We start from the raw sequence: 13,752 nt of genomic DNA, 5'->3' as shown, positions 1-13,752 counted from the left end.
GTCTCACCTACTTTGGTCATGTTGTCAGAAGGGACCATTCCCTGGAGAAGGATATCATGCTTGGTAAAGTGGAGGGTCAGCGAAAAAGGGGAAGGCCCCCAACGAGATGGATTGACACAGTGGCTGCCACGATGGGCTCAGGTATAGCAAGGATTGTGAGGCTGGTGCAGGACCGGGTAGTGTTTCATTCTGTTGTACATAGGGTCGCTATGAGTCGGAGCCAACTCGACGGCACCTAACAACAATAACATGCTTCAATAAAAATTTCCCCAAATTGTAATGAAGCTTTAAAAAATTTAGTTTTGCAAAATGATGGTCCACATGTGCCACATGTTTGTTTGAGATGATTGAGCACAATCTAGAGCTCTTACTTCTGATTTTATTACTTTAAAATAACCTGTAGAGCACTGCCTGCAATAGAACTCTTCATAATGATGGGAATATTCTATGTGTGTGCTGTCCACATGGCAGCCACGAGCCACATGTAGCTGTGGAACACTTGAAATGTGACTAGTGCAACTAAGAAGCTGCATTTTTAATTTAATATACATATAAATTTAAATAGCCTTATATGACAGATAAGTCCCTGGGTAACACAGGCAGTTTGCACTCAACTACTAATCTAAAGATTGGTGGTTCAAACCCATCCAGTGATGCTGCAGAAGAAAGGACTGGCAATCTACTTCTGTAAAGATTATAGCCAAAACCCAGTGGAGCAGTTCTACTCTGTAATACATGCTATCACCGTCAGCTGGAATTAACTCAGTGGCAATGGGTTTTTTTATGTGACATGTAGCCACCTTATTGAACCTTGTAGCTCAAAAGAAGGGAAAAAGAGATGGTACTTGAATCAAGTATGGCATGGAGTTCTCTGATGAGCTTAGTATTCAAAAGTACAAGTATAAGGTCTATATAGCCCAATGACAGAAACCTGTAAGAAAGACAAAAGTCTAATGTGAACAGTAGCTTATGAAAAATGCTAAAAATAGTGAAACCCAAACCAAACCCACTGCCATCAAGTAGATTCTGACTCATGGTGACCTTATAGGACAGAGTAAAACTGCCCCATTGGGTTTCTAAGGCTGTAAATCTTTATGGAAGCAGACTGCCTCATCTTTCTCCCACAGAGCAGCTGATGAGTTCACAACATTGACCTTTTGGTTAGCAGCCAAATGCTTTTTTTCTTTTTTGTGGGAGGGGGTGACTTTTATCACCTGGAAGTACTTTTATTTTTTATTGTGATTTGGATGAAAGTTGACAGGGAAAATACATTTTCCGTACAGCAGTCCATACACATTTTGTTTCATGACATTGATTGCAATCCCCATAATGTAACAGCTCTCTTCCTACTTCTTCCCTGTGGTTAACTTTTCCCTGTGTCCTCCTTTCCTATGCATTCCTGCCCTCTGAGCTATCTCCCCATGCAGATACTGCCCTTCTGAAATCCCATGATTGAGTGTTCTAAGTAGTGTGCCTACCTGGTGTAAATATTCACTTTATCTATTGTTTAGTTGGTAGCCATGGGAGTGAGTGGAATACCAGGCCTGAAGAATGACTAGGGGCCATAGTTCTGGGGATTTTACCAGTCTCTATCAGACCAGTTAGCCTGGTCTTTTTATGCTTTTGAGTTTTGTTCCACATTTTTCTCCCACTCTAGCCAGGATCATCTTGTACTGATCCATTTCTGAGTGGTTAACTGTGATAGCCAGGCACCATCTAGTTCCTCCTGCTCTCATGATCACGTAGGCTAAGGTTCACATGGTCCATTAGCCCTTTGGACTAATTGTTTCCATGCATCTTTGATTTTATTCATTCTTCTTTGCTCAGGAAGAGGAAAGAGCAGTTGTTGCATGTAGATGGCCACTTGCAAAATTGTAAAAACCTGGTCACTACTCTTGGCTGAATTGCTGAATTCCTGAAATGCTTTAACCATTGCATCATCAGAGTTCCTTAGGTGGAAATCAGTCCTCAATTCTTGTTTGCATGTGTCTTCTCTAACAAGAAGAATGATCTAACTAGAAACCAGTTGAACAAGTAAAATTGAAGGTTACTTAAGTCCAAAATAGTCAAAGAAAAGGATCTCTCTTCACCTCAAAGCACTAGAAGACTTAGAGATATAGTCATAGTATACATTTAGCCCTCTGAGGAATTCCAGATAGGTGAGAACTCACAACATCAAAGGCTGCCAACATATTAGTTTGGTGGTTTTTAGGAGAGAAACTGTAGTTTTTGATAATATTTGCCATTAATCCCTAGAAATATTCCATAATGGATTATTGAATAGTTGGTTTTGAAGGCCTAGAAATCATTGATACAAGGAGTCAGCATGGGTTCTTGAAGTAAATCCTCCATTTTCTTTACTGATAGATGTATAGAACTCTGAAACAATGTAACATTAATCTAGTAGCTAATCAGGACAACTTCACAACATTGCTTGATTTCAGCATAGCGTGATAAACTCTATAATAAAATTGTTGTAAGTATAAGTATTTTAAGGGCACTCTCAGACTTTGTATAATAGGTGTATATGCATATGCTTGCTTTTTTCCTAGTAATCCAACTTTGGAAACATGGATTGGAAAATAACTGTTCTGAATATTTGTTTCTCTTCATTTCCCAGTTATGATTAATGGAAAATATTGCTGTCCAAAGATATACTTCAACCACCGTTGCTTCTCAGGGCCATATCTTAACAAAGGAAGAATCGCTGAGCTGCCTCAATGTGTAGGACCAGGGAACTGTGTTCTGGTCCTCAGAGAGGTAAGATTCTGGTCTAAAACAATAGAACTTGAAAATTTCACAACAGTCTCAGACTCTTTCATACACGGATCTGCATGCTGTGTGATAACTCTAGCTTTTATCAGAAGTTACTAACTTTTCTTATGTATTGGGCAGTGAACTGAGCACATAATTATCTCTACTCCCTAGGGGACACTCGCTAAGCAATTCTTCAAGTAGTAGGTTTACGTCTGTCAGTTAGAAAGGTCTTCTATCAGGGACTACATGAGAACTGTATACAAGTGGACTGTAAGATAAGTCTAAGACCAAGAGGTAGTGTGGCATTAACCCAGGGGCCATGATAAGCTACATATCTGCTGGACTCTCAAACCTGCCCAGCCAGGGTGCTATGCTGAGGGTAACAGATAGGATAAAGTATCGAACCTTTCAGACCTCAGGGTGGCAAGGCAGGGTCTGGGGCAACCAAAGATTCTGGGCTAGACTTTAGCCATAAGAAGGCTTGTTCAGCTGATTACATAGGGGCACAAGCAAATAAAATGTTTCTGTGTATACCATGACTGGACAAGGACTTGGGAGCTTGTGCTAGAGTAGCCTGAAATTCATGGTGCCTGTTTTTTCCTTACAGTAACGTTTTGAATATTTATTTAAAGAGGGGCTCAAATTACCGTCTTATTTGCATCTTTGGACAGCTGTTATATCTTTATTATTTTGTTAACCTTTGTTAATTAATATGACTAGAATTAATTTCTTAAATGGCCTTAATATTCTGCGTTAGCAAGAGTGCTGTGGTTCTAATAGTATTTTTCTCTCCTTCCCAACCCATTTATCTGCTTTAAAAACGGAGCTTAGGTCCTCACTTTACTTATCAATGCAGCCTACAAGCCTAGTCGTGTCCTTCGGGAGCTCCAGCTGGACAAGGACTCTGTATGGCATGGATGTGGGGAAGTCCTAAAAGCCAAGTGAGTGGGCTACTCTGCTCTTTATTCTTACTCATCTTTAACAGGTTATTCTTCTGTGTATAATATGAGAATACATATGTTCCCTAAAGCAGTGTGGTGAAGGACCAGGTTTCTTTTCTTAAATTTTCATCCTGCCATGGACCAATACTTTTATAAAATATACTAAAAATGAATTACTGGAAATACGAAATTTGAAAGACATGTAAAATACAAGCATGATTTTTTATTAGATTCAAGAGATGATCTAAAATTACTTTTTCATATTACCATGGTTAGAGTAGAAGTTACTATTTGAAAACCTTAAGTTTCGGAACAGAAAGCAATAACTTTACTTTGCTAATTTCTACTCTTAGGGAAATAATTTAGCCTTTAGTTGTTACAGTTTACCAGTTTATAAATTTGACTTAAGTACATGCATAAACTCTTTATTGTTTCCCAGGTCCTCAAACTATAAAGGGCATAGAATATGCTAACAAAGAACTTTCAAGTCTGTTTTAACATGCATGATCATTTTCTGAGTAATCACTAGCCCAATAGACTTGGCATTTGATTTCTTCCAATGACAGATATAAAGGAAAGAGTTACCGAGCTACTGTTGAGATAGTGAAAACAGCTGATCAGGTGACTGAATTCTGCCGGCAAACTTGTATCAAACTGGAATGCTGTCCTAACCTCTTCGGTCCACGGATGGTTCTAGATAAGTGTTCTGAGAACTGCTCTGTACTTACAAAGACCAAATACAGTGAGTCATGTTTTTTAAAAATCTGTTTACTGTAATAGCTAACCATACCTTATGTCTTAGGCTGGGTTCTGTAGAGAAGCAAAACTAATGAACCTTAGAGAGACAGAGATTTATTTCAGGGAGATGGCTCACACAGTTGTAGGGGCTGGCAAGTCCCAAGTTCATGGGCCAAACATCAAGCTGAAGGATTTTCCTGACTTAGGCAGTACAGGGGGCTGATAAGCCCAAGATCAGCAGGCGGTATAGCACTGACTTTGGCAGAGGGTGAATTCAAGATTGGCAGGTTAAATGGCAGATTGTTGGCTCACAGGCTGCAAGGGTGATAATCCCAAGATCACCAGGCAGTACAGCAGGCCACTGGTTCAGCTCCAAGAGCAGAGATGACAGTGTGCTAGATGTAGCATCCAGACCAAGCCGAAGCCAGAAAATTTTCCCAGGACATCCATATATTTATTGGAAGCAGACTACATCCCTGAGGAAACTCCCTTTCAATTGATTGGCTGCTCATAGTGTATCTCATCATGGAGGTGATTACATTACGTCAGATCTCGTCATAGGGATGACTGCATCACAACTGCTTAAACCATTTAGGATCATGGTGCAGCCAAGTTGACACATAGCCCTGATTACCACACCTTATGTACTAGAAAATTTTTGTTTTGCAGACGTTCATATATAGCAGAGGTTGGCACACTTTTCCTAAAGGGCTCGATAGTAGATATTTTAGGCTGTGGGCCATATGGTCTCTGTTGCATATTCTTTATTCTGTTTATTTTATTTTTTTAATTTTTACTGTGATTTGGGTGAAAGTTTAAAGAGCACACTTTCTATACAGCAGCTCATATACACTTTGTCTCACAACATTGACTACAATTTCCCACAGTGCAACAGCTCCCCTCCCACTCCCTCCCCGTAGTTACCTCTTCCCTATGTCCTTCCCTTCCATGCACTCCTGCCCCCCTCAGCTGTCTCTGTGCATACACAGCCTTTCTGTTCTCCCATGATTGATCTCTCCAAGGGGTATGTCTACCTAATGTAAATGTTCAGCTCATATGCCTGTCTTTTGTTAGGCTGGAAGACACAGGTGTGGGTTCAATTCTAGACCTAAAGGGCAGCTAAGGGTCATAATCTCAGGGGTTCCTTCAGGCTATTATCACACCAGCAAACCTGGTCCCTTTGTTTTTTTTTTTTTTTTAATGATTTTGAGTTTGTTCCACACTGTTCTCCCATTCTATACAGGATCTCCTACATAGATCCCTCTCCGAGTGGTTGACATTGGAAGCCGGGCACTATCTAGTTCTGGTCTCATAGTTGTATAGGCTGAGGATCATAGGGTGTGCTAGTCACTTGGAGTAATTGTTTCTGTGAGTCTTTGATTTTCTTCATTCTTCGTTGCGTCTAGATGGGCCCTTGCAAGCTTTTAAGATCCCAGTTGCTACTTGGCAAAGTAGGATGTGGAACAGTGTTTTTATGTAGTGTCTTATGCCAATTGAGCTTGATGTCCCTTGCCACTATGGTCTCGAGCCCACAGGTGTAATTATTCGCTTCCTCTGGGTAGCTGACTGTGGCCAAGAAGTGACTACAACCTTGTCCCTTGTCAGCTCTACTATATACCTGGGAATTCTTACAGAACATTCAAATATACTTGTAGAAACATTGTCTGCCAACCCTACACATAGTTATGGGCACACTCCCCCCTGTGTAAACATACGTAATAGTTCCACCTGTCCACCCATCTATCCACCTGTATATCCATGTTTGCCTTCACTGACAACACAGTACTGCATGTGCAAAAGGGTTCATTTTTGTTGTCTGTACCTTCCATGCATCTCTCTATGTCTTCCTCTTCCTCAGTGCCACCATGTTGATCACTCATTTTGGTACATTTCCCTTCTCTTCACCCAAATCAATACTTGTCTCTGCCTGTCTAACAGTGTTCCCTCCCTTCCCCTCCCACCCCTGGTGACCAAGAAAGAAAATTTCCTTCCATATATAAACCTTTCCCTGACTTTTTATAGTAATGGACTAATACAATATTTGTCTTTATGTGATTGACTTATTTCACTCAGCATAATGTCCAAGTTCATCCACGTTACGCAGTGTTTTGCAGATTCTACGTTACTCTTCAGGGTTGCATAGTATTCCATTGTATGTATGTACCATAGTTTGGTTATCCATTCTTCTGTTGATGGGCACCTAGGTTGTTTCCATCTTTTTGCTATTGTAAATAGTGCTGTGGTGAACATGGGTGTGTATATCAATTCTTACCTTGGCTCTCACTTCTTTAGGATATATACCTAGTAATAGAATGGACGGGTCAAATGGTATTTCTAATTCCAACTTTTTAAGGAATCGCCATACTGCTTTACATAGTGGTTGTATTGTTTTACAGTCCCACCAGCAGTGTATGAGAGTCCCAGTCCCTCCGCATCCTTGCCAGCCCTTTGTTATTTTCTGTCTTGTTGAACTTTGCTACTAGTACTGGGGCAAGATGATATCTCATTGTTGTTCTGATTTGCATCTCTTTAATTACTAATGGTCCTGAGCATTTCTTCATATGTTTGTTGGCCACCTGAATATCCTCTTTGGTGAAGTGTCTATTCATGTCTGCTGCCTGTTTTTTAATTGGATTATTTGTCTTTTTGTTGTTGAGGTGTTGGAGTTTTCTATAAATTGTAGAGATAGTCCCTTGTCAGATATATAATTGCTGAATATTATTATTATTTTGTCTTAACAACTGTTTAAAAACAAATTTTAGCTTGAGGGCCATACAAAAACAGCCCACAGACCCTGGTTTGTTAGCTTTTATATATAACATGCATATATATATATATTATCTGTAAAACCTAATAGGACATATACTTACTCATACATTCTGCACATATTTCTTCCTGTTTGGGGTTCATGGAAGTTCTCTTCCAACAAATCTTGGACAATTTTCTCAGTGGTTTTATTTTTCTCTTCCTGTTCTGGAATTCCAATGACATGTAGGTTATTCCTTTTGATGGTGTCCCACATGAACCTTAGGTATTCTTCATTTTGTTTTGATCTTTTTTCTGATTGGTCCCTTTGCAAAGAAGTATCAGGTATTTTTCTTCCATCTCATTAATTCTGTCTTCCATTGCATCAATTCTACTCCTTTGCCCTTTCAATGTATTATCTATTTCTGACAATTTAGTATTAATCTTCTGGATTTCTATCTGTAGATTTAGAATCATTTCTAATTTTTCATTTATTTTGTCATTTTGTTCTTGTATTTTCTTCCAGAATTCTTCTAGGGTTTTTTTCTGTGTTTTCTTTGGTCTATCTCTCAGTCCTTTGAAGATACCTAAATATCATTCTTTTGAATTGCTTATCAGAGAGTTTCAGTGCTTCCTCAGGGATGTGTTCGCGGTCTGTATCCTGCTCCCTTGTTTCTACCACTTTATCTTGCTTCTTTGTGTGGTCTGTTATTTCCTAGACATTGTGGCGTTGTTGTATTTAGATCTCTGTTAACTGTTTGTGAAGAGCAGCCAAGGGTGATTCAGGCTTTTCTTGGTGGTTGTTTATCATTGGCCCATTGGTGGAGAAGGAAGTGGTGGTTCTCACTCAGTAAGTGAAGCTGCAGGAGGTGTGGGTGTACTTGTGTCATATGGGGACTGTTGCTATCTCCCACTCAGTTAGACAAAAATAACAATTGAATAGCCATCAAAACGTAAAAGCACATGGACAAAGAATATACCGTGTAATCACACAGGAACCAAAATAAGAAAAAAGGGAAAAAGAAGAAGAAAAAAATAAGAAAAACTTCAATATCTGGCAAGAAGAGAAAAAAGGTAGAGAAGGAGAATAATGAAGAAAGAAATAGAAAAAATACAAAAAGAAGAACAAGGAATGGGATTAACCACAAGAAAGAAAAAAATGCAATAAAAAAGCTGAAAAATAGAACCTGGGAGGGGAAAAATAAAGAATAATAGTTAAAAGGACAAAAGTAATAATAGTAGTTTTAAAACACACAAAAATAAACAAACTAAAAAAAAGAAGAAAAAATATTGGGGCAGGGCGGGGCTCATCTGAGCACATAGACTGGGATGGAATTCCTGCTGGCCCAGAAGGTGGGTGGGAGTGAGGGATGGCCGCACCTCCGTTCACCAAGAGGGTATGGTGTATAAGAGTGACAAGGGAAATGTCACACCTTTCCAGTCCTCTGGGTCCAGAATGTCTTTGGGGTTACTGGCAAGTGGAGCCTGTTCTTAAGTCCCTGGAATCTGGGAGAACACTGTTGCTTTAAATATCCAAAATGGTGAAGCTGCTTGTAAACATTCAAAATGGCTGCACCCTCTGGATAGGCAAAAGTCCACAGCTTAGCCCACCGTCCTCCTCACTGCTTCCTCTTTCATTCCCCAGCTACCAGAGCAGTCCTCCGTGCAGTGCCTGGCTAGCACGGCTGATTATTAGGTTAATTCTTAGGTCTTACCACCACTTGGCAATCTCCAAGCTGTCTGTGCCATCAGGATCGCTGCCAGACTGCAGCTCTGTATGTCTCCTTTTTCGGTGTTTTCACACAAATTCTTTTGCTAGTTAGAGTTTAGTCCATTTCTATATCCTTCCCTTCAAGGCTCAGGGGTCCAGGATTATCTTCTGTATCTGTGTTAATTGGTTTCCCTTTTCTTTGTTGAAGAGGGTCTGTGCAGTCTTTCTGCCTGTGCCACCATCTTACCAGAACCCCTGCAAGTATTTCTTAACATGCCCACTGTGTGCTACCATTGCTCTGGTGCTGGATACGGCAGTAAAGGACAAAATTTCTATCTTCATGGAGCACGCATTCTAATGTTGGAGACATATAATAAACCAGTGATCAAGTATTGAGAGAAGAATACTACAGAGAAAAATGAAGTAGGGTGAGCAAGCAAAGTAAGAGAGTGAAGGAGGGCCAGGACATGAGGTACTATTTATATGAGTAGTCAGAGAAGCAATTGGACTAGTCATGTAGACATGTTGGTGAGAGTGTTGTGGGTTGGGAGCAGCGAGGCACACAGCCTGAGGTAGCAGTGTGTGTTGGGTCTTGAAGGAGCCACAAAATAAGCCAGGGTGGTTGGGGAACTGTTAATAGTAGAAGAGGAGATGGCTGCATAACCCCACTTACAACTGCCCTAACAACATTTGTTCTGTCTAATCTTTTATCTTCTCCCTTATGAAACCTCAAAACAAAATTAGATGTACAGAATGAAATTTCTAATTTGAAGCTTTGTTGAGACCTTGTCTTCCAGATTGAATTCTGATCCTACCTTTCCCTGAATCCCACAAGCCCTGATGTCACTTGGGAGAATTAATCCAGAAGAAGATTTTACCTTATTAAATTTGGAAGATTTCTTTTAGAGATCTGTAATTCTGTGCCTCTTAAACTCTATTGTACATGCAAGTCGTCTGAGGATCTTGTTGAAATGGAGGTTCTGATGCATCAGATTTGTGGGTGCCTAGGGCCTGAGGGTCACATTTCCAATAAGCTCCCAGATGCTGGAGATGCTGCTGATCCAAGAGCCATACTTTCGAGTAGCAAGGCTCACTTTCACATGAGGTTTCTAATCAGTATTTGAATTAAAAAATCATATGAGTTAACCCTTTAGTTTATATTTATTGGATTGTGAACTCCTTAAAGATAGAAGTTGCCTTAGCTCATTATTTTATCACATTCAGCATTTAATTTAGCAAATTTCAGTTATTAGGAGCTAAGTGCAACATATTATTGATATGAGTGCATAAATAAATACACCCACTCCTCATTTACCAACGTGGTTAGGTTCCAAAGACTAGGTCATTATGCAAAAATCGGCATTATGCAAAATAGGAGGATGACCACATCATATCCTAACTGCCAAATTACATCTTTATGTAACTGCCAAACTCCTGAAAACTATGGTTCAGCCAAGTTGACATAACCTTAACCATCACAGCCAACATCACTCTTGACTTGCACCTCAGCATTCATTACTGTGAAACATATGCTGTTAATGTGCAAAATAGTTGGATAGTAGATTTTTTACTATTGTAAATGTGAAATGTCTGATAATGAAATAGTTGGTAAGTGAGGAGTAGGTACACCACTTTGAGCCTTTGAAAGATATATGAGTTTTATTATGTTTTTTGTCTGAATTTATTTTTCATAATGATACAGACAGAATTAGCCTAGGCTTTAGGAGAGAGACCCTATATAATTTTTCTCAGTTATTTGAGTGTTGTCAAACAGTTTATATTTCTTTTCCAGAAAATTAAATTATTTTTTTATATTGTTTTAATACATAATGCAGAGCTAGGCTATGTATGTCTCATTTTTGTAATTCTCTTCATGTCTTAGAATTTATATGAAAATAAAAATGATCTGAAATAGCCAAAACAATCTTGAAAAAGAGAATGAAGTTGACATACTTCCGCTGTCTAATTTTAAGATTTCCTATAAAATTACAGTAATCAAAATAGGGTGGTATTGATGAAAGGATAGTCAGATAAAACAATGGAACAGAATAGAGGCTCCAGAAATAGAGTCACACTTACATGGTTAAGTGATTTTCAACAAGGGGTCAAAGAAATTCAGTGGGAAAAGGAAATCTTTTCAGCACATGGCACTGGTACAACTGAATTTCCAAATTGAAAAAACCAGAAATCCTTGGTTCTTCCCTTATATTGTATAAAAAAAAATAATTCTAGGTGGATCATAATAAGCCTAATGTAAAAGTGAAAACTATAAAGCTTCTAAAAGAAAATAAAGAGAATATCCTTAAGATCTTAGAGTATCAAATACGCCTTAGATAGTATACAAAATACACTTAGATAAATTAAACATCATGAAAATTAAAAACTTCTGCTCTTAAGATGATATTAAAAAAAAAACAAAAAACCAACCACAGACTCAGAGAAAATATTCTCAACACATATATCTGACAAGGAACTTTCACAACTCATAATGAAAAGAGAAGATGTTCTGGAATTAGATGGTGGTGATAGTTGCACAGCATAGTGAATATTCTCAAAACCACTGCATTGTGCATAAAATGTACACATAAAATGGTTAGTTTATGTTATATGAATTATATCTAAATTAAAAACATTAAAAATAAAATGATTTTGAAAAATGAATAAACCTTGAATATACGTCAAAAAAACCTCACTGCTATTGAGTTGGATCTGACTCATAGTGACCCCTCCTTGGGTTTCCAAGCCGGTATCACCATGGAAGTAGATTGCCCTATCTTCCTTCCGAGGAGTGGCTAGTGGGTTTGAACTGCCAGCCTTCTGGTTAGCAGTCAAATGACCAATGAACACATGAAAAAGTACTCATATCATTAGTCATCAGAGAAATGCAAATTAAATTCATAATGAAAAATACCTACTAGAATGAAAAAGACTGACAGTCTCACATGTTGGCAAAGATGGAGTGCAATTAGATCTCATATATTACTGGAGTGTAAAATATATAACCATTTTGGAAAACTGACAGTTTCTTTAAAAGTTAACCATTCTTAAAAGTTAACCATAACATAAAGATGATCTTATCCAAAGGAAATGAAAACATGCCCACAAAAAAAAAAAAAAAAAGCCTTGTATAGGAATAGGAATGTTTATTACAGCTCAATTAATAAAAGTCACCTGAAAACAACCCAAGTGCTCATCAACTGGAGAATGGATTAACTGGTACATTCATCCAATGGAATACTACTTATCAATAAAAAGGAATGAATTTCTGATACAAGAATATTGATGAAGCTCAAAACCAAGCTGAATGAAAGAAGCCGTACATAAGGGTACCTACTGTATGGTTCCATAGATGAGCCAAGACTGGTTACGGTGATAGGAATGAGAATAGTGGTTGCTTCTGGTGAGGGGGATTGGACTGGGAAGGGGCATGAGGGAAATTTCTCAGTTGATGGAAATGTTCTATATCTCGATAGGGGAGGAGGATTATTTGGATTTATCCATTTGTCGGTAACAATCAAACTCCACCCTTAAGATCTGTGCATTCCACTACGTAAAATTTAAACCTCAGTAAAATATAGTACAACTGTTTTCTGCTAAGTTAGTTGATTCACTTGTGTGTTCGAGTTGCACAAAAATAATGAAGCTACTTCATGTTTTCTTTGTCATCCACATTTAGCACACTATTATGGAAAGAAGAAAAATAAAAGAATTGGGAGGCCACCTGGTGGGCATAGTAACTTAGCGTGTGTCCTGAAAAAAGCCAGTAAGAGGAGAAAGAGACGGAAAAATGTTTTTGTTCATAAGAAGAAACACTCCTCTACATCTGTTGATAACACCCCAGTGGGCTCTCCCCAGGTATGATCTATGTAGATCTGAAAAGTCGAGAAGCCAAGTGACCACTGCTTTGCAATGTGGATAGAGAGAGCATACCTGCATGACTTTTTAATTCAGATCTCTGCCCAATGAAAGATGGTTTTGTGGTTCAGGAACTGCATTTCAGTGAGCCTTCTTTCCTTTTCCTCTAGGGAAGTGGGGGTGAAGATGAGGATGATCCAGATGAAGGGGATGATGATTCCCTCAGTGAGGGCAGTATATCTGAGCAGCAGGATGAGCTCCAGGAAGAGTCAGAAATGTCAGAGAAAAAGTCCTGCTCCTCCTCTCCCACTCAAAGTGAGATGTCCACATCGCTGCCTCCAGACAGGGAAAGGAGAAAAAGAGAGCTCCGCACTTTTTCATTTTCTGATGATGAGAATAAACCTCCTTCACCAAAGGTACCCATTTTAAAAAGTCGTCTTTTTTTTCCCTCTCTAGACTTGCCCTGCAGAATTTAATTGCTAATTATGCTGGCATTCCACGGCTTTCAGTACAGGCTTAAGTTGAATTTCTTGAGTCTCTTTTTAAATTATTCCATTAAAATTATTCCAAATGCATTGATTTACTTGTGTTTGAAGGATTATGTGGAGATCATAATCATAAGGAAAAACGTCTCAGAGTGGCTGCTTGTTTGAAGAAAAAGTATCATTGCTAGCTTATTTATACCTTTCATTTAGGTCAGGTAAAACTGCTTTTTAAAAAAAATATTTTTCATAATATGTATGGTTTTCTAGAATTAGCATATTTTTACACAAATAATATTTTCACATTTTTTGCAAACAGTGCAACCATCATGTATTAGTTTCCTATGCCTGCTATGCACATTTTATGAATGTATGTTATTTACATGGTCATATATATATATATATATATATAAAATATGTATTTTGGGGAGCTCTGGTAGCATAGTGCCTAAGGCACTTGACTGCTAACCAGAAGGCTGGCGGTTCAAACCCACCAGCCACTCCTCAGAAGGAAGGTTGGGTA

At 38.6% G+C, this 13,752-nt stretch overlaps 1 protein-coding gene across 1 annotated transcript in view; it reads left to right on the top strand.

The window, feature by feature from the left end:
* SFMBT1 (Scm like with four mbt domains 1) overlaps positions 1 to 13,752 on the top strand; it is a 69,303-nt gene that overhangs the window by 53,743 nt on the left and 1,808 nt on the right. The window contains 5 exon segments of the mRNA XM_007952078.2: positions 2,621 to 2,760; positions 3,589 to 3,698; positions 4,265 to 4,440; positions 12,569 to 12,747; positions 12,918 to 13,163. Coding sequence (XP_007950269.2) covers positions 2,621 to 2,760; positions 3,589 to 3,698; positions 4,265 to 4,440; positions 12,569 to 12,747; positions 12,918 to 13,163 — 851 coding nt within the window.

The sequence above is a fragment of the Orycteropus afer genome, unplaced genomic scaffold, assembly GCF_000298275.1.
Source record: "Orycteropus afer afer isolate SDZICR_OR568_19922 unplaced genomic scaffold, OryAfe1.0 scaffold00323, whole genome shotgun sequence".
In the NCBI taxonomy this organism is placed as follows: Eukaryota; Metazoa; Chordata; class Mammalia; order Tubulidentata; family Orycteropodidae; genus Orycteropus; species Orycteropus afer.
Note: the sequence above shows the minus strand (reverse complement) of the source record. Positions and strands in the feature narration are given on the sequence as shown.